Consider the following 21930-nt stretch of genomic DNA (forward strand, 5'->3'; position numbering starts at 1 on the left):
TGTGGACCATTGTATGGAACATCATCTGCTATCTCCTCTGACCTCCAAATAAAATGTTACATTTGCTGGGGGGGGGGGGGAGAACCAGATGTCCAATATTTAGTAACTTTAACCTGATAACTAGATTTGTTTCATGTGGACATGTCCAAGTTTGAGGACAACTATCTTCCTTCTTTACAAAGGCTTACTTCTGGGTGCTAGCTGTTTCTCAGATGGCTGAGGTTGCTGAAGTCTGACCACTATCCAATGCTGTGATTGTATCTCATTAGATCACTGCTGCAATAACTTCCTGCATTGCAAATCGAGTTGTATATATTACTGCTGAATAAAATAAAGTTCAACATTATCCAAGTAGAATGTAGGTAAGACCTTTACAAAGACAAGCAGTTTTTATACCTAGTTATTGGGGGGCTTAGGGGAATATTACTTATAAAATACTCTTTTTCATATTGAAAGAATAAACATACATACACATGTGCTCTCTTTCTCTCTCTACACACACACACACACACACACACACACACACACACACGAAAGGAAGAATATGGGCAGTGTTGGAAAAGGAACCTAAAAGACAAAGGATCCCTATCCCTGGCAGTAACATAAAGCTAAAAGAAGGTCATTCCCTGTACACTCTGCCAAAAGAAAAAAATAAGCGTAATGAAATGACTAGTTCTGAGTCTCAAAGCCTTTGCTAAATGTACTCCCCTTTTCTATGTTCTGTCCATATGTGTTTGACTTTAGCCAGAAACTGATGAGGGACAAATAGTATGACATATGTCACAGTAACAGCCAATTCATTAAGTTTTATAGTCATGAATAAAATAAACCTAAGCAGATCAACTTTGACCAAGTCACTAAATCTTTATGGGCTTCAGTTTTCCTCAACTGTAAAATGAGAAGCTAGATTAGATGCCTTTTATGATTCCTTCCCAGCTTCAGATATATAACCCTATAATCTAGCAAATTATAATTAGCACATCTGTATGCTCCTGACACCCATGCACAGTCAACAGATCCAGAAGACATATCTAACTTGTTGAGGAGATCTCCTGATGCGGGAAGATATATAGAAGGCATGAACAAGAGCTGTGCAAGCAGGGCAGGCATGGATAGTTTTCAATCTGTGTTATTGGAGGAACACCAACAAAGACAACCAAGGTTCAATCAAATATTGAAAGTCTCCCCTTGGCCAGACTACCCTGTGTGCATTTATTTTCCTGTCCTTTGCACTAGACACTTCTTTGAAGCTTATTCCCAATGCAATTCAAATACATTGATGCTATTAATTATGAAACAGTACGCTTTCTCAGATACACATAAGCAAAAGCAAAATTCACACCATGCTCAAATTGTTCCCCAATATATCAATTACCTTGGAACAAATTTATATTTTTAAAACAGGCAAAATGGCAGAACTAACAACCTATTTAAGTATACGCTGTCTCTCCATTAGAACATAAGCTCCTTGAGGGCATAATCATTATTATTCTTATGTGATCTTAGGCTAGACAAAAAAGTTGTCACAAATATCAAGGCCTCCAAAAAAAGAGACCTTTATTTAGTAATGATGATGCAAAATGAAATAACTGAAAAACAATTGGCAAGTTATTTCCTGTCATACTGTAACAGCAGCACAATCTCTTTTAACACAATTTCTTGTCTCAGCTACAAGCAGGACCCTGAATTAATCATTTGTAGCACTACCCATACAATGTTACTGATGTTATAATATATGTTGTACTAAAGGGAAAAAAAATGATGACACTAAATGTTGATGTTATAAGGAACCAAATGTTTATGGTTGTCTGTGTAGATTATCTTTATTACTATTTAAATATTATTTGTACTACTAACAATAACAACAATACCAGCAATGGGCACTTACTTCTCCATCAGCTGCCAGAGCCATAGAGTGATGTGAACCACAAGCAACTTCAACCACTTGCTTAATCAAGAGATTGGTACAAACTTGAATTGGAGCAATGCCTTGATTGGTTGTTCCATTCCCAAGTTGGCTATATCCATTGTGACCCCAGGCATAAACCACTCCATCTATTAAAAAAAAGTTCACATAATATCAAAAATTTCAAAAGAAAATAAAAAAGGGAAAATCTCTTAACTGACACCCACCTTTTTATATTTCTACTCTTTTATCATTAACATCTCTTATTTATTCATCCCATTTTCCACTAAGTCATAATGCAGAATTTAGCCTTAGCTAAAGGACTAGTCTCATAAATTTTAATGTCTTCTGTTTCTGAAGAGGCATATCAATATGAAATGCTACAGATACAAAAATTTTAATTTTTCAAAATTTAACACTTTTCTTAAAATATAAATAGGCACAGAAAAATGCACATTGGAGTTAGAACTAAAGGATCAAGTTTGTTTTGCTCTATTTATGTGAATTTAAACAAATCAATTACTCTTTCTGACCAGTTTCCTGATCTGCAAAATGAGGGGGGTGGGGGACTAGAGGTTCCACATGACTTCTAAGGTTCCCCATAGTTCTAAATCCATAAAAATGTGAATATCTACATCATAACATACAAATGTTTTCTAAGAGCCAAGATTGATTCATTAAAAAGAATTATGCCAGAATAGCCCTATAACTAATAACTTTCTCAAAAAAGAATAATAAACCAATAAAATACAAATCAACAAGAATTTTTTACAAAGTATTTTTATTCCATCCACATGATAGCGTGAAAAATATGTACTAGAAGATTGTAACTTTAGCTGATTTTTACAACTAGTTCAGTAATTGGACATGGAGTTCTTTTATAATCAATTGAAATGGAACAAAGTCTCTCTGATGGATGTAGTGGCCTAGTGTTTTATTTAATGTCCTATAGAAAACTGTAAAGTCCTACTCTCATATCCAAAAATTCAACTGTATAAATACAAGATAAAGAACACATCTGGAAAGAAGTTCACCCAAAACACACCCACGCACACAAAACAACAGTCAAAAGAGCTAATGAGTTTTGTTTTGGGTTTTTTGAACTGGATCAGTGATGAGAAAGCCTCACCAATGCAGAGCATACAATACATGCTTTGCATATAGAAAGTTATCTGAGGGGGCGGCTAGGTGGCGCAGTGGATAGAGCACCAGCCCTGGAGTCAGGAGTACCTGAGTTCAAATTCGGTCTCAGACACTTAATTCCCTAGCTGTGTGGCCTTGGGCAAGCCACTTAACCCCATTTGCCTTGCAAAATCCTAAAAAAAAAAAAAAAAAAAGTTATCTGAAGCACTGAGAGATCAGAGGACTTGCCCATAGGCATATAGCTATTATGTGAGAGGGAAAAATTAAACCCATGTTTCTCTGCTTCTAAGGTCAGCTCTCTATATGACTTTAGACTGAATTAAGAGAAGTATAGTGTCCAGAGCAAGGGAGGCAATAGTCTTATTATATCCTCCCTCAGATTAGAAGTATTGTTTTTAGTTCTGAGAATTATATTTTGTTTAGAACACTAGCAAGCTGAAGCCCTCCTAGAAGGAAGAGATCAAGATAGTGGAGGGACTAGAAACCAAGTCACAAGTGGCTTGGTTTAAAGAGCTAGGATATCTGGCCTGGGGAAAGAAGACTTATTAGGGACATGATAGGGCTAAAAATAGGAATAGGGTTAGGGAATGGACCTGTGCCACACAGAACTCTTCAATGAAGAAACTCTCTCTTTCAATGCAAACTGGCATTTCTTCTGCAATTTAGTTGTAGTTTTGAAGTTAAGTGACTTGCCCAGGGTCACACAGTTAATATGTCAGAGGTGGAACTTTAACCTCAGGTTTTCCTTGCTCCATGACTAGATTCCTCTGTCTGTTGTGCTAAATCTATCAAAGATTATCAATTTACTATCAACTTGGAATTAGAGTTGGTTCCAACAGCAGTATCAGCATTAATAGGTAGAAGTTTTAGGAAATCAAATTTTAGATCAAAAAAAGAAAAAGCTCCTAATCTTTGCAGTAGTTCAAAAATAGAATATAAACTATCTTAAAGACAGTGAGTTTCTTGTTACTAGAAGTATTCAAGCAGAAGCTAAATAATTAACTGTTCAGGAATGGGATATTATAGGTGGGGTTCATGATCTGGGTAGCAGTTGTACCAGATGACTTCTGAAGTGCCTTCCAACTTTGGGATTCTAGAATACAAAGTTTGAAGGTAATTTTAATAAACAAGACACAAAGATAGACAAAATAGATAAAAAGATTTTTGGGAAATAATCATTATCTTTTAGGTTTGCAGAGAAAAATTCTTCTAAAGAAGGTCCATCCCTACCTTTAGAATGTTAACTTTACCTGTGAAATTACCTCTGACAGTAGTCTGCATGTTTTCTTCCCCCATTAAACTGGAAGCTCCTTTAGGGCAGAGACTTTTTGTAAACCCAATACTTAAGAGCTTTATAAATCCTTGTTGACTTGAGTTTTTTTTTTATCTTGCACTGATGATCCAGATTTCAGCACCCAGTGCCAGTGCATTCAGATACTTTTCTCATTCCCACTTCAGCTCCCTTTCATGTGTTATGTTTACCTCTTAAGTTGTCTGTCTTTTGGCTCGTATTTGTATTCCAAGCTCTTAGCATAGGTCGGCACATAGCAAGTGATTAATACATGCCTATTTACTGCCTAAGTCTAGCATTTAAAAAATGACAATACCGAGGAAAACTGTCTTCCCAATACAAAGAATGGGTCTACTCTATTTAAAACAAATAGCCTTTTCAGACTGTCTATCAAATTCATCCTTAAGCTTAATAAATACCTTTATTACTATACCTTTATTGCATTGGCTAAGGAATCAGTATGATTTTTACCCAAGAATTTCTAACTAAAAGTTATAACACATACCAATTAATATTTAGGATTTTCAAGATTCTAGAAGGAAGAAAACTTTTTCAATAAAATTCAGCTAAAAATCTTGAATATTACTAGTCATAGATATATATTGTAAGTGTCTGGCCTAGTTACTTTTTCAGGAGGATTTTTAAATGACCCAGCAGATTCCCTCAAGCGAAGAGATTCTCACTGCTGACTATATAAATCACCTATGAAAAAAGCAGGATGGGTACTTAAGTACCATCTCTCATTCATGAAGGTTAGTCTGACAGCTTCTGCTCTCAATGATTCTTCCCTTCCCAGAACTCCCGTGACACAAATTTATAGTAAAACATGAATTACGTTGTCTAACTACTTTATTTACCTCCCAAACTAGATCATAAATTCCTTGAGGCAGAAATCATGTCTCAATCTTTTTTTGTTATACTTCTCCAAATTATTTAGCATTAATAGTGGATACTCAATATTAAATGAGCTTCTGAATTAGTACAAACAAAATCACTCCTCTATTTACACAACAGCATTCTCAATATTTAGTGTTTAAGCAAAACTATAGTTATTTCCCAATAACTCCTCCACCAGCTGTAGGATTTTCTCTTATAACAAAAAGAAAAGTGATATCAACAGATTACAAAAACACTTTTTTTGGTAATAGTCATCCTCTGAAACACAAATAAGGAGGGTATTTATTAATTTATTGGATGTCACTAATGAATGTAACATAGGCTATTTCTTTACTTTGAATATAGGGGCTAAAATAAGGTCATGATGAATAATGACCAAATGTCAGAGATGTTATAGAGGGAATTCTTGTTCACTTTTGGACTGGACTAGATGAGGCCCTTTGGATAGTCTAGTAAAGCCTATGGATTCTTTTTTGAAATCACATTTTTAATGCACAAAATAAAACACATAGGATTGCAAAGGAAATCAATTATACTGAAATGCTGTTATCACAATTCTAAACACAAGTTCAAAGACTGCAGATTATGAACTGAACTACATGGAGCCACTGTGTTCCCTTCCAACTTTAATTCTATGATTGAGGCTGCCATTACAAGTTTAATGTTTTCAAGACCAGGGATTGACTTTTTCCTTTCTTTGTATTTCCAGGCTGGCATATTAAGCATATGTGCTTTAAAAAAGGTTTATTGATTGAAGGGACACACAAGTCTTCCAAGGATTCTCAATATATTCCTTTGATTATTTCGTATTTTGTTGTTTAGGTATTTCAGTTATGTCTGACTCTTTACGACTCCTTTAGGAGTTTTCTTGGCAAAGACTGTGGAGTAGTTTGCCATTTCCTACTCCAGTTCATTTTGTTATGGATTGATGAGGAGAAAGTCAAGCCCAGATACTTGGATAATATTCATTCTTGTAGGAACAGGAATAGGATGGAGAGTCCGTCAAAGAAAGAGAAAAGGAGTGGTGAGAGAAAGATGAAAACTCTTTAAGAGAGTTTGGTATTTCTAAAACCAAGGGAGGAGATAATCTCTAGTAACAAGAGAGGCATGCAAACTATCAAAGCTTCATTTCAGAAGGAAAAGAAAAAGAAAGTCATCGGCTTTACCAATTGGGAGATTATTGGTGATTTGACATAGCTGCTTCAGTAGGGTACTTGGGACAGAAAACAGACTGGAAGGGCTTAGGAATTAAGTAAAAGAAGTATCACATATATAGCATTTAATAAAGTGATACTAGAAAGTAACTGGTTAGGGTAAGAAGGATCAAGGAACAGTTTTATTTTTTTAGGATTGTGGAAATCTGAGCATCTTCTGTAGGCTGGAAAGATGCATGAAAGGGAAAATGAATATTGCAGTAAAATCATGGGAGAAGATAAGAGGGAATGAAATCAATGGGTATATCGAAAAAAAGGATCAGTCTGTTGAACAATAGGACTGGTGTTTTTTTTTCCTTCTGTGATTGAGGAAAAGAGGAAAGAGCAGGCAACTTTTGAGAAGTTAATGAAGAAGAGAAAAGAGGAGCTGAGAAAGTAATATTCTTATGAAAGGAGGCAATCAGGTCATTTGAAGAGCTGTATTTGTGCAGCCAGGGGGTGGGGGTGGGGTGGCATAGTTAAGTTGGGGGAAGAAGGAAAAGTTTAGACAAGATGAATTGAAGAAAGAGAATATGTTGGGAGGGGGAACTATAGAGAAAACCAATCAATAAACTAGTATTAATGAAGACCTGCTGTAAACTAATCTACCCATTCTGAAAAAGTCCAGAATTATACCCCCCCAAAATCATTAAACTAAATATCCTTGGACTTAACGTCACTAAAAAGTCTTATATCTGAAAAGGTCAGAGGCAGTTTCACATTTACAAAAATAATTATAGCACCATATTATTACACCATAAGAAACAGTGCAATAACGGAGTCAGGAAGACTCATCTTCCTCAGTTCAAATCTGGCCTCAGAGACTTAACTAGCTGTGTGACTCTGGGCAAGTCACTTAATCCTTTTGGCCTTAGTTTCCTCATCTGTAAAATTAACTAGAAAAGAAAATGGCAAAGCACTACTTTCTTTGCCAAGAAAACCCCAAATTAGGTCATGATGGATCAGACACAACTGAAATGAATAAGCAACAAAATAAATAACCAAAGGACTATTACCTTTAATTTAGGAAAAAAAACTGATATCTTATTATCTGATCTTGCTATCTCTTATACTTCCTTAAGGATATGATTTCTCTCTCATCATATTCAATCTGGATCAATATTATACCATGGAAACAATGTAAAGACTGACAAATTGCCTTCTGTGGGGGTGGGGGGAAGTAAGATCAGGGGGAAAATTGTAAAACTCAAAATAAAATCTTTATAAAAAAAGAAATAGTCAAAAGGACAAATTAAGAGATTTGTATTATAAACTGATACAGAATAAAGAGAACAAAATCAGGAAAACCATTTAAATCAGGCCCATGCTATCATAGGCAGAGAAGCAGCATGACATAGTGGATAAAGAACTGGCCTTAAAATCAGAAAAACCTGGATTCAAGACAATGACTCATCATTGTGGGTAGGTCCCTTAATTCCCTCAATGTTACTAAGACAATAAATTACAGAAAAGGAACCTACATTGGTAAAAGCATGTTCTTATCCTATGCTAATAAAATAGCAGGTCTAGTCTCTAGAGCTACAAGAGTACTGCAGAAAATTGCTTTGAAAGAAGGAACTCTATATGTTATAATGAGCAAGCATATCTGATCATCTTGGCAGAAAGGTGATGAACTGGAAGCATAGAATGAGACACTTTTTAGACACACCCAAGGTGTGGCTTTATTTTGCTTGTTTATATCTGTTTGTTACAAAGGAATTCTGACCTTACAGACCTCTGATGACTTGTCTAAGTAACTTCTCAGTACTGTATACAATAGAAATGGGTAGTAGTGAAAAATTAGAAATAAAACTAAAGTCCATCAATTGAGAAATGGCTATATCAATTGTGATACATAAATGTAATGAAATATTAGTATGTCTCACACAATGAAAATGAAGAACTCATAAAAGCATGGAAAGACTTATATGTACTGATGAAAACGGCAGTTAGAATCAAGGAAAAAAACACATACAATGACTACATTGACGTATGTGGAAAGAACAAAGAACATAAATAATACAATGTAATTATAATGACTAAGCTTATTCTTGGAGAAGAATTAAGAAAATGAACTGTCCTCCCTTCTTCCAAGAAGTAAGGACTTTAGGTGTGGAATATTCCAAATATTGCCAAACTTGACTGATTTTGATGAACTACTTCCTCACCCCCCCCCCCCCTTTTCTTCATTCTTTGTTACAAGAGATGACTCCTTGGATAAAAGAAGGGGAAATACAGTTTTGGAAAACAAAGAGAAATAAAAACAAAAGTTATTGATAAAAATAAAAATAAGTAAATGGAAAAATTATATTGGAAAGGATAAGTCATCTGAGGCTAATTAGTTGCAGCAATGCAAAAAAGCAATCCAGGAACATAAGCCAAGATCTTCAGAAGTTTGCTGGATTTGATGCAGTATTTTCTAGTGTTTAAAAAAATTATACCTCCCCTATCCTTTTTTCCATTGACAATGCAAATAAGTAATTACTGGATGAAGGAATTGCTTCCCTCAATTTAGAAGTGATAGTTCCACTTTAACAGTATCAAAGTTTGGGGACCCCCTCCCATATTTACCTTCAGTGCTAAGAAGCACATGTGGCCCGCTTCCATAACTAAGGCTCTTAATCTTCTTTCCACATAATGCCTCTAGCTTTTTGGGTACAATGGTGCTCTGATTATCCCCAGTTCCCAGACAGTTACTACAGTTCAGTCCAAATACAAACACCTAGAAAACAAAGAACTTTTTAATCTTTGTCCCATTTAACTTCAAGGCTATAAAAAAATTCCCTTTCCATTCTGGAAACAAAGCCTCATTTAAGTTCAGCATGATAACTAATTCATAGCTCTCATAAATAGGGAAAAGTAAGGTAATAATATTTACTTTTTTAATTTTTTTTAGGTTTTTTGCAAGGCAGATGGGATTAAGTGGCTTGCCCAAGGCCACACAGCTTAGGTAATAAGTATCAGAGACCGGATTTGAACCCAGGTACTCCTGACTCCAGGGCCGGTGCTTTATCCACTGTGCCACCTAGCCGCCCCGGTAATAATATTTATTGGAGGAAAAAAAATTTGCTAAAAGCTATCAAATATTTTGTACAATACTGAAGAAAGGCAAAGAGGAATTCAAAATTACCTTTTTAGCCCCTTATCACCCAGTGGGTAGCCAGTACACAATGAATAAAACTGAAGTTGGAATTTACTTTCATATAAGTCTACCCTACCCTCTCAGTCTCTAGGCATGGGAGGTACATACCCCAAAGTAAGCCAAATATTTGACTAGGTTCTTACCTCATCACTATCGGTAACATAGATAGCTTCGTTAGCTGATGTGCCAAAGACACATGCTTTCCGGATAGAAGCAATCTCCTGAGGTGAGAGGAGGGTAAAGATTGGCCACTTTCCTACATCCACCATGACTCTTGTTCCAAGTAACTCCTATAAATAAGCTGACATCTCTGCTGTTGTAAACAAAGATTGAAAAAAAAAAAAGATTAAGGTGATTGAAATAAACAACAATAAAAGTTTCAATATGACTATATTACCAGAAGTAACAGAGTATCACCTTGTAAATCATGCCAAAAAAAGACCTTATTAGATGGCTACTAACACAACCTTTTATTCCTTTGCCTTGGTTTTTTTCTCTTGAGCAAGGAATATTTTACAAGGCCTGGTTTTTATTTTTCCCCTACTCATGAGACTGCTTATCTGTCTACAAATATGCATGTATGTAACAAACATGAGCATGAAACTTGTATCTAATGGAAAAAATCTTAGAATATTTTGTAAACTTTAATGACTATTATAAGTAGATAAAATTACTATAGAATGTTTTCTAGGAAGGCTGACAATGGTTACATATATTATAAAAACACAAATCTGTCTAGGTTCCCTGGAATGAAAATAGAAAAACATTATGTATTCATTATTATATATTTTTATTTTTCATTTTATTTTCATTTTTTTGCAAGACAGTAGGGTTAAGTGACTTGCCCAAGGTCACATAGCTAAGTAATTATTAAGCATCTGAGGCCTGATTTGAAGGCTGGTCCTCTTGACTCCAGGGCCGGTGCTCCATTCACTGCACCACCTAGCTGCTCTTACATTATCATATATTTTTAAAGTTAAGAGCACCTTTCTGTTGATTTCAGTTCTTAGCATGAATAGGACTATTCATAAATGATACTACAATATGGGAGATTATTACTGTGATCAAAAAGCAAACACTTACAGAATGAAGATATTAATCTGTCAACACTACCTGGAATGTGCCATCTTCTATGAGAAGCCTTTCCTAATTTCTACCTCATCTAATTAGTACTCCATCCCTCTTCAAATAATCATGTATAAATCTTTCTGATCTCATGATTTATGTCCCCAACAGAATGTTCCCACCTTTTAATAGACACCTCAAACTATAATAGAGCTTTAAGACCAGAATCTGATCAGGGTTGGGAGGGGTGAATTTTGATCACATTATGTGTTGTTAAAGAAATTCTCACAATTTCAAATTGCCACAGAACTTTAATGGTTTCCAAAAGTAAAGGGGTATAATATGTAGTCCCTGTCATGGCAGGCAATTTCCTGGGTCATACAAGACTCAGAGGAGACTTTATAGAAAGAACCTGTGCTTAATAATAACAACTCACATTTATTTAGTGCTTTAACAGACATTATCTCATTTCATTTTCAGACCACTCTACTATCAATTCTAATTTGACAGAAGAGGAAATGGGACTCAGAAGTCAAGTGATGAGAGCAGAGTTTCAGTTACTAAATGTGTCTCAGACAGCTTTGAACCCCAGTCTTCTTTACTCACAGGTCAGGATCACAGCTCCCTAACAAGTTTTGGCCACTGTAGACATTTCTAATTGCTTTTTTCCAGAACTGGAAAGGAGCCAAGAGGCTCTAGAAGAGAAATATATCAAGGTCTGGTCACATCAGTTAGCTGGAAGATGAGCACCTAAAAGGGGCTGCTAGGTAGCACAGTAGATAGAGCACTGGCCCTGGAGTCAGGAGTACCTGAGTTTAAATCCAGCCTCTGACACTTGATAATTACCTAGCTCTGTGGCTAGACTTGGGCAAGTCACTTAACCCCATTGCCTAGCAAAAAACCTAAAAAAGAAAACAGCCCTAACAAGACTACAAAGAATCATCTCTTCTGCGGCATCTACAGAATAGTGGATGGGCAAGTGACCTGGTTTTCAAAGAGGCCTGAATATAAGGTCTGCCCCTGACACATACTGATTGGAGAGTGACCCTGGACAAATCACTTAACCTGTTGATGCTCCCATACAACTCTCTAAGACTCTAAGTAACAAGCCAGGTTCCAATCTCCATTGGTGGAGGATTTCCTCAACAGGAATTCATTTTACCTGTGAAATCACAGGACTAGTTTCTTCCCCCACATCAATCTCTTTCTACTGTAATTAAGGGGCACAGTACTGGCTCCTCAGATTCCAATATCATGATAGAGGAGGTTGAAAGAGATGATCTAGGGCAGGCAGAGCCAAGATGGCGACAAGAGAGGATCGTCTCTTAGGCGCTCTCTTAAAACTTAGAAACTAAGGACTCTAAATTTTTGAGAGATAGAACCAACAGAGGGACCCAGTGAAGCAGTTCTCCAACTTAAGGTAACCTGGAAAAGAGCAGAAAGGCTTGGCTCCACAGGGTCAGAGTAGTGGCCTGCCAGAGCGAAGGAACTTCAGCCTCCCGGAGGCAGCCCCAGGGCACTGGGAGCGGGGCTCAAAACAGCAGCGGGTCAGTTTCCTGACCTATACCCCCGGGGGAGCACCAGGCACAAACTGGGGGAACAGCAGGGGGACCTCTGCCAGAACGAACACATGAAGCCCAGCCCTCAAGACACACAGTGAGCAACTTAGTAGTAGAAGCCCAGATCCAGGAAACAAAAGCAGAAGCTGGTAAGCAGGAGCCCCCAGGGCATGAGCTGGCTGAGCCTAATGAGGGGAGTGAAGAGAGAGACAGCCGAGCTCTGCCCCTGGAACAGGAATCTGGGGTTCTGACAACATTCAGATCCTGATCGCAGTCTAGGCCCCCCCATAGAACAGCAGGGCTCCCCCCACCTCAGCCCCGAGGCAGAGGGGGTGCATATGGTCATTCACAGACCAGGAGGGAGGACAGAGTCTCACACACTGAGATCCTTGTGGGGGTGTCCCAAAAGCTCAGGAAGCACCCCCAAAACAGGCTCAGGCTGGGAAAATGAGCAAGCAGAGAAAAAAGAGGAACACTGTTGAGAAATACTTTGCCTGTGATCCAAAGAAGGATCAAAACTCTCAATCTGAAGATGAGGAAGTCCAAGCTCCAGCATCTAAAGACTCCAAGAAAAAAAAGAAATTGGGCTCAGGCTATGACAGAGCTCAAAAAAAGACTTTGAAAATCAAGTGAGGGAAATAGAAGAAAAATTGGGGAAAGAAATGAGAGAGATGCAGGAAAAAGATGAAAATGAAGTCAGAAGCTTGGTCAAGGAAATCCAAAAAAATGCTGAAGAAAATAACATGCTAAAAGCCAGCTTAGGTCAAATGGATAAAACAGTTCAAAAAGTTATTGAGAAGAATGCTTTAAAAAAATGACATTAGTCAGATGGAAAAAGAGATAAGAAAGCTCTCTGAGGAAAACAAATCCTTCAGACAAAGAATAGAACTCAGGGAGATTGCTGATTTACAAGAAATCAGGGCTCAATACTTCAAAACCAAAAGAATGAAAAATTAGAAGAAAATATGAAACATCTCATTGAAAAAACAACTGATATGGAAAACAGATTTAGGAAAGATAATTTTAAAATTATTGGAATACCTGAAAGTCATGATCAGGAAAATAGCCTTGACATCATTTTGAAAGAATTCCTACAGGAAAATTGCCCAGATATCCTAGAAGCAGAGGGCAAAATAGAAATGGAGAGAATCCACCAGTCTCCCCAAGAAAGAGATAAAAAAAAAAACAACTCCCAGGAATATTATTGCCAAGTTCCAGAACTCCCAAGTCAAAGAGAAAATATTACAAGCAGCCAGAAGGACACAATTCAAATACTGTGGAGCTGCAGTCAGGATCACACAGGACTTAGCAGCAACTACATTAAAAGCTCGTAGGGCTTGGAATATAATATACCGGAAGGCAAAAGAGCTTAGAATGTAGCCGAGAATCAACTACCCCGCAAAACTGAATGTCCTCTTCCAGGGAAAAAGATGGACTTTCAATGAACCAGGGGAATTTCAAATGTTCCTGTTGGAATGGCCAGAGCTGAACAGAAGGTTTGATCTTCAAATACAGGACTCAGGTGAAGCATTAGAGATTGGAGCAGAAAGGGAAAATATGAAGGACATGTATTCCTGTATAGAAAAATGACACTGATAATAATCATATGAACTTTCTCATTTAATAGAGCAGGTAGAAGGAGCTTTTATATATAAAGCACAGAAGAAAGCTGAATTTGAAGATATAATGTGGTATAAAAATGGAACTAATAGAAAAAAGGGAAATGTAATGGGAGAAAGAAAAAGGAGAGGAGGAATAGGCTAAGATATTTCATATAATATTTTTTTTATTACAATGAGCTACTGCAATGATATGAAAGGGGGGAAAGCAAGGGGGAAAGAGGGAATCTTTGCTCTCATCAGAGGTGGCTAAGAGAGGAAACAGCATATATACTCAATGGGGTATAGACATCTGGAGTAAGAAGGAGAGAAGGGGGACAGGGGGAAGGGGGGGGATGTGAGTGATGGAGAAGAGGTTGGACCATGGGGGGAGAGTGGTCAGATATAACACATTTTCTTTTTTACTTCTTGCAAGGTACTAGGATTGGATGGCCTGTCCGGGACCATAAGGCTGGGTGGATGCTGGGCCTAAGGGGTGGTGGGGGGCTCAGGGCTTCTTGGCCCCAGGGCCAGGATCTTTCTGCTGCGCCACTCGGCTACCCTACAGCAGAATCAAGTGAAAGGAGAGAGAAAATATAGTACATGGTAGGGGAGAAATACGAAAGGAGGGAGTTGTGATAAGCAATGGCAATGGTGGAAAAATATGGAAGTAACTTTTGTGATGGACTTATCATAAAGAATGTGATCCACCCGTGACAGAGTTGGTGGTGTTGGAACAAAGACTAAAGCACATTTTTTATTATTATTATTTGGGGGGGGTGCAGGGCAAATGGGGCTGAGTGGCCTGCCTGGGGCCACATAGCAGGGTGATCATTGGGTATCTGAGGCTGGATTTGGATACGGGTGCTCCTGGCTCAAGGGTCAGTGCTCTGTCAGCCACCTGGCCACCCCTACTATTATTACTATTTTATTTTACTTTGGATCCTTTTTTTTCTTTTTTTGGTTTTTGCAGGGCAATGGGGTTGGGGTAGCTTACATGGGGTCACACAGTTGGGTGATTTTGGGGTATATATGGGGCCGGATTTGGACGCGGGTGCTCCTGGCTCCAGGGCTGGTGCTCTGTCCACTGTGTCACCTGGCCATACCTACAATTCTTACTATTATTTTTTAATTTTAATTTTTTTCTCTCCCCTTTATCGCTCATACGAGTCTATATTTTTTGGGGAGAGGGGGTATTTTGTTTATTCTTAAACAAGAATATTTTATTAATGTATAAAAAGCATTATTTGTACAAAATGAGAATAAATAAATTTTAAAAAAAGAAAAGAAAAATCATCTAATTCAATTCTATCATTTTATAGAAGGCAGTGACGTGCCCAAAGTAACAAAGGCAGTAAACAACAAAGTCAGGAATCAAATCCAGGTGTCTAAAATCACATTTAGAGTACATGTTTCCTAATACTATTCTATGTTTTGGGTGTTGCAAGGTGATGGGGTTAAGTGACTTGCTCAAGGTCACACAGCTAGGTAAGTATTGTCTGAGGCCAGATTTGAAAACTCAGGTCCTCCTGACTCCAGGACTGGTGCTCTAAATACTGCACCACCTACCTGCCCCAGAGTACATGTTTCCAATCAAAACAGAGGCTAGCAAGCATTCGAATATTAACTAATGAGTTGAATACATCTGGTCACTTGGACCAATGTTGTAATGGGGGCAAGGCAACTCAGATTTTTCTAAAAGCATTTCTATTATAAAAATATTTCTAGGTGGTACCCCTTCCTCCTTCATTTCTTCTCAATATGAGCTTTTTCCTAGTGCAGATCCCATGCAGTCTCTCAGCAACAATCTAATCCAAAACAGCTTTATTAAGGACCTCATATATTCTAGGAATACAAAGGTAAAAGGAAAGATGGTACCTGCCCTCACTGAGGTCATATTCTTTTGGGAACAAAGATCATGAAAACATCAAAGCATATAAGATTATTTGAGGAGGGGCAGACTTTTAACAACTTGAATTTGGGAGAGGTCAGAAAAGGTTTCCTATAGAAAGTGGCATATTATCTATGTTTTGAAGAAAGCCAAGGATTCTTTCTTGGGGGTACTTTTCTAATTTACAATTTATTTTTCCAATTATATGTAAAAGATAATTTTCAATATTCATTTTTGTAAAGTTTCTCTCTCAAACCCTAGAATATAACAAGTAATCTAATACAAATTATATATGTATAAACCTGTTACTCTGTGAAAGAATCAGAACAAAAAGGGGAAAAACTACAAGAAGGAAAAAAGGAAAAAACAAATTTAAAAAGTTGAAGATAGTATACTTTGATCTGCATTCAGATTTCATCACAGAACTTTTCAAATTGTCTTTGATTAAAGAGCCAAGGATTCTAAGAGGTTAAGGGGAGGATGGAGTGCATTCCAGGAAGGAAAGGCAGTTGATACATGGGCAGTCAAACTCCCTAGTCTTACCTCAGGCAGGCCAGGGTACTGGGCTCCTGGGCTCATGTCCTGGAGTGTTTTTCCCACCTTCTAAATGAAGTAAATTGTGGACACACCTCATGATATTTCTTTGAGTTCCCAAAATGCTAGTTATAGCTCTGATCTCTGCATAGCTGATGATTACTAAAAAAGCAGATGTGACAACTACGTGATATATATATACATATGTATATATATATATATATATATATGGCATGTATATATATGGCATGTATATATGTATATGTATATATATGTATATATATATATGTATATATATGTGTGTATATATATACATATATATATATATATATATATATATATATATATATATATATATATATATGGCAAGGCAAATGGGGTTAAATGGCTTGCCCAAGGCCACACAGCTAGGTAATTATTAAGTGTCTGAGACTGGATTTGAACTCAGGTACTCCTGATTCTAGGGCCAGTGCTCTATCCACTGAGCAACCTAGCTCACCCCTAACTATGTGATATTCTGATCAAGTATTTTGCTTTTTATCAGATATCAAATTAAGAAATTCTAAAAATGGCTTGCCTCATGCCAACAATAATATTAAGAGGGACAGTTAGCCTTACTATAATAACACAGAGTGGTTTGGTAGAAAGAACTGGGAACATGGGAGTCAGAAAAGATGTGGGTCTGAATTCTACATATTGGGACTTAATGGTTGTGGGGCTCTGGCTGAGCAGCAACCTCTATACCTCATCCTCTCTCTATGTCCAAAATGGGGATAATATCCACATCATAAAGTTGGTATAAAGATCAAAGAAAATAACTTATAAAATGTGTTCTATGAACTTTAAAGAGAGACATGTGTCAGTCTCTTTTGTTGGATCCTCTTTCAGATCTTAGCTTTTAAATGGAGGTGTCCCTCGGGGTTCTGTCCTGGGCTCTCCTCTCTTTTTCCTCTATACTACTTCTCCTGATGACACATAAGCTCCCAAGGTTCCAATGACCATCACTATCCTGATGATTTTAAAACCTATCCTGCCTATTCTCTCTGCTAGCTTCTAGTGTTACATCTGTAACTGCCTATCAGACATCTTAAACTCAATACGTTCAAACCAAACCTGCCATCTTTCCCCTAAATCCCCCACATTTTATAACTTCCCTAATAATATTGAAGGTATTAATATCCTTCTAATCACTGAAACTCACAACCAAGATGTCATCTTTGACATCCTCCTCCCCCTCCCCTATAACTAAACTGCTGCCAAGGCCTGTTGATTTACTTTCCTAACATCTCCTCTCCTGACACTGCTACCACTGTGATGCAGGTCCATATCACCTCATTCCTGAACTCCTGCAACAATCTACTTGTTGTTCTCCTGGTCACAAGATTTTCTTCCTCAAGATTATCCTCCACTCAGCTGTCAAAGATTTACCTTAAGCAGGGTCTAACTATGTCAGTTAGAATACTGACTCCATCACACCCCATTCATTAAATTCCTGTGGTTTCCTATTAGCTAAACATTTATTGTTAAAATTTATTACATCTAAAAATTCAAAATTCTTTGCTTAGCATTCAAAGACCTTCATAATCTGATCCCCTCTCCTACCACATGCTATATATGTGGCTGTGGTCTTGTGATCCAGTTACCCTGATCTCCTTACTTTCTCTTTTAATTCTAGGCATTTTCATTCCTCATCTTTGGTCTCAGTTTCCCTTGATCCCATCTTCTACAAGAAGCCTTTTCTTGGCCCCTTTAGCAGTGTCTTTCCCTAGTGATGATTTCCAATTGATCCTGTATATTGCTTGCTTGTTCATAATAGTTTGCACGTACCCTGATTCAAGAGCTCCCTGAAGGCAGGACCTATTTTATGCATTTCTTTGTATCCTCCAACTTAGCACAGAGTATAAGTCATAGAAGGCGCTTAATAAACATTTGTTTCAGTCGTTTTCAGTCATATCCAACTCTTCATGACCCCATTTGGGGTTTTCTTGGCAAAGGTACTAGAGTGGTTGGCCATTTCTTTCTCCACTCACTGAGGAAACAAAGGCAAACAGGATTGACTTTCCCAGGGTCACAGTTAGTGTATGAGATCATGTTTCAACTCAGAAAGAGAATCTTCCTAACTCCAGGCCTTCCAGACTCCACTCCATCACCTCTCGACTGCCAAAGTATTTGTGATAGCCAAAATATAAATATCAGGAGTTTTTGTTAATCAGATAAATGAACAAAATTTTAAACCATATATGGACTATATATATAGTTTAAGACAACTAAACTTGAGTCTTCATAATTCAAAAATTAGGCAAAGGATTAAGCAAAACTATGCTTTGGCTCATTTGAATTCTACAATAAGAGAAATTCTGTTATTATAGTAGTTTTCAATTAAATGATTGGATAAACAATCTAATTTTTACCTCCTAAATTGTTAGAATTTCTCTAAAAACCAGAATGTATATATCCTGATCTTTAAAAACAGAAATCCACCCCTTCCTTTTCATTTCTGACTTGAGAGCTAGAATGGTTTTCAGAATCATCAAGATGATTACAAAACTGCAAACTGATGCTTTCCAAGGTTACACAAGGGGCACTCAGCATTGAAGAAAAATCTACTTTCCTTAGAAAATGGAAATAGTCTCAACATCTAAGACCGTAGGATCTACAGCCAAAAGAAATTACCATAGGGGCATCTGGGTGGTGCAGAGGATAGAACACTGCCCTGGAGTCAGGAGCACCTGAGTTCAAATTCAACTCCAGACACTTAATAATTGCCTAGCTGTGTGACCTTGGGCAAGTCACTTAACTCCATTGCCTTTAAAAAAAACAAAAGAAACTACCATAGAGTTCAAGCTTTTTATTTTAAAAATGAAGAGACAAAGATCAGGAAAGATAAAGTGACTTATCCAACATTGCACAAATAATAGAGGTAAGATTTAAGACTACATCTTCTGAATCCAGATGTACAACTCTTTTCACTAGAACACGCTAGTACCCTCACTAGGTTGTGTCATAAGTTCTTAGTACATGTTTACATTTTACATGCATCTCAGTATCTGCATCTTTATTTGAGATGTATTATCTTAAAAAAGGAGATAGCTAACGTAGCTGGGTCTTGAGATCAAGAAGACTCATCTTCTTAAGTTCAAATCTGAACTCAGATACTTACTAGGTAAGTCCTTTAACTCAGTTTGCCTCAGTTTCCTTACTTGTCAAGTGGGCTGAAAAAGGAAATAGCAAACACTCCAGTATCTTTGCCAAGAAAATCCTACTAGGGTCACAAAGAGATGGGAATGACTGAAATGATTTAATATCTTATAAAGAAAGCTCTAAGAGGGCAGGGTTTGAGTCACCATATTTTCCATATTGACTTGTAGGATATTCTGAGTCTTCAATACATACTGAGCAATGCCTTTTTCCAAGAAAGGCTTTAGAAGTCTAGTATAATCAGGTACATTTCCTGAATGCTCAAGAGACTTTAGTGATAATTTCTATGGTAATCCAATTTTTTTTTTTTTAGTTTTTTGCAAGGCAGTGGGGTTAAGTGGCTTGCCCAAGGTCACACAGCTAGGTAATTATCAAGTGTCTGAGGCCAGATTTGAACCCAGGTACTCCTGACTCCAGGGCCAGTGCTCTAGCCACCACCTGGTAATCCAATTTTAACTTCTATTTTTTCATCCCATGAGTACCAACTACCTTATCTTATAGCATGTACTATGAATTCAGATATATGGTTGATCAATATAAACCAAGTGTTTATTTTGTTTTGAAAAGTAGTTCAGCATCAACCCTGAGGTGCAGTTCACACCTGTTCATGAATAGAACCTGATATATCATAAGGAGGATAAGCTTTGGATGAAGCAGCTGACAATGATGGTGTCTTCTAAATTGGTCCAGAGACGAAACAAATATTCTCTCCTTCTGTGTGTGTGTGTGTGTGTGTGTGTGTGTGTATACACATGTATATTTCAACTTATTATGCTCAATTTCAAAGGCAAGAACATATATTTTAATAATTAAAATGTAAAAAAAAAAAGAAACTAGGTGAATTGTATAAGCAACAAGCACTTTGCAAAGGGCTTTAAAAGGTTAACCTGACCCTGAAGCTATAAATGACTGCTTAATGTAAAAAAATTAAGCAAAAGAAATCTTTTAGGCTAAAGTTTCACTATTTAAGTTCTACAAATAAGTAAGCATTTACACACAAAAACATATTTAAAACACTAAATGTTTTAAGGTTAAATATTCTTACCTTGGCTTTATAATCTAAAGCAGCAGATAAATTTCATTTACTTAACAAAAAATAACTGAAAATTTCAGTCATTTAAGGATTTTGTCATTAGGGTTAAGGATAGGAAGATTGGATGGTTCAATCATTTTTTGGTTCTACAAACACTGATATCTTGCCTACAGGTCATAAGGAAAGGTATACTGTCAAAAGAAAAGTTGAACAGTATATTTAAATTTATTTCAGAAATAAGAAAATAATCAAATAATGCTATTATAGAATGGGAGAATATGTCGGTTCAGTCACACACACAAGGAAATATTACATATAATTACTCTTAATTTCTGGATACACTTTAAGTAGAAACATGGCTTTCAAATGCTATCATTCATTTAGTCAGGCAACAGGAATACTAGATTTGGGATACAAAAATTGGAAGCCCTCTGTTTGAATTCTGGTTCTGCCACTTACTACAAGTATAACCACAAGCAAACCACTCGGCCTCAGTTTTCACCTGTGAAATAGACCTGATCATTTCTATGGGCCCTGCCAGCTCTTACCCTAGGAACCTATTGCTTAGAGTCAGAAGGGCTAGGTTCTAATCCTATCTTTGACAATTAATAGATGCATGACCTAGACAATTTCTCTACATTTTGGGATCTTCACATATGTATGTTACATATTTGTGTGTATATGTATATTTGTGTGTGTGTGTGTGTGTGTGTGTATATATATGGATGTGTATATGTATATACACATGTATGAGAATGATGTTCATAAAACTAAAATGCTATACTTTAAGATACACAAATGATCATTAGAACAGAAAACTATACTGATGAGAATAATCAAAGGGAAAATGTTCTATAATTTTAAAAAAATGCTGTGTACTAAGGTTCTGACTTTTCAAGCTCTGATTTTCCTTTTATTAATTACTTGGGAGAGTAGTCTTCTGATTAGTATCAGGACTGGTACTTCTGGAAGTAAAAGGCACATGACCTGAGCATCGAACGAGTCCATGTGCCACCATTAGCAGACATGCTATAAGGCTGTTTACTAATGGGCTGTGGCATCATTTTAACTAATAATAACTAATATTTTTATAGGTTTTTAAATTTTATATATGCATTTTATCTTGACACTTCTGTGAGGCAGGCACTATTATCCTAATTTACAGATGAAGAAACTGAGACTGAGAAGGATTAAATGATTTCCCTGAGAGTGACACAGCTAGTAAGTATACTTGAGATAAGACTCAAACTCAGATCTTCCCAACTCAGCAGTACTCCATCCAATACCTATGCCACCTGGCTAACATTTTATTTGCACTGAAAAAAATCAAAATACATACAAACTTCTCCCATTAAAGAATTTCCTATATTTATACAAGCCAGTTTTCATTTTAATTAATGATTTACACTTAGCTGCCATTCAAAGGTATTTTTATTAATAGCTAGAGATGCTCATGAAATGCTTCTGGCATCTTGTAAGA

General features: G+C 36.9%; 1 protein-coding gene across 8 annotated transcripts in view; it reads right to left on the minus strand.

Annotated features, from left to right (window-relative positions):
* Window positions 1-21930, minus strand: part of LOC141508479 (RCC1 and BTB domain-containing protein 1) — a 76549-nt gene that overhangs the window by 26894 nt on the left and 27725 nt on the right. For 6 of the 8 annotated variants that reach the window (XM_074217145.1, XM_074217144.1, XM_074217141.1 and 3 more), the window contains 3 exons: window positions 9716-9885; window positions 9002-9152; window positions 1889-2055 (listed from right to left, as the gene is read on the minus strand). In XM_074217145.1, coding sequence (XP_074073246.1) covers window positions 1889-2055; window positions 9002-9152; window positions 9716-9841 — 444 coding nt within the window. In that variant the 5' untranslated portion in view covers window positions 9842-9885. Of the gene's footprint in view, window positions 1-1888; window positions 2056-9001; window positions 9153-9715; window positions 9886-18046; window positions 18249-21930 lie in introns of all 8 variants that reach the window. The other 2 variants (XM_074217140.1, XM_074217142.1) reach the window with 2 other exon arrangements.

The sequence above is a fragment of the Macrotis lagotis genome, chromosome 1 (assembly GCF_037893015.1).
Source record: "Macrotis lagotis isolate mMagLag1 chromosome 1, bilby.v1.9.chrom.fasta, whole genome shotgun sequence".
Taxonomy (NCBI): Eukaryota; Metazoa; Chordata; class Mammalia; order Peramelemorphia; family Peramelidae; genus Macrotis; species Macrotis lagotis.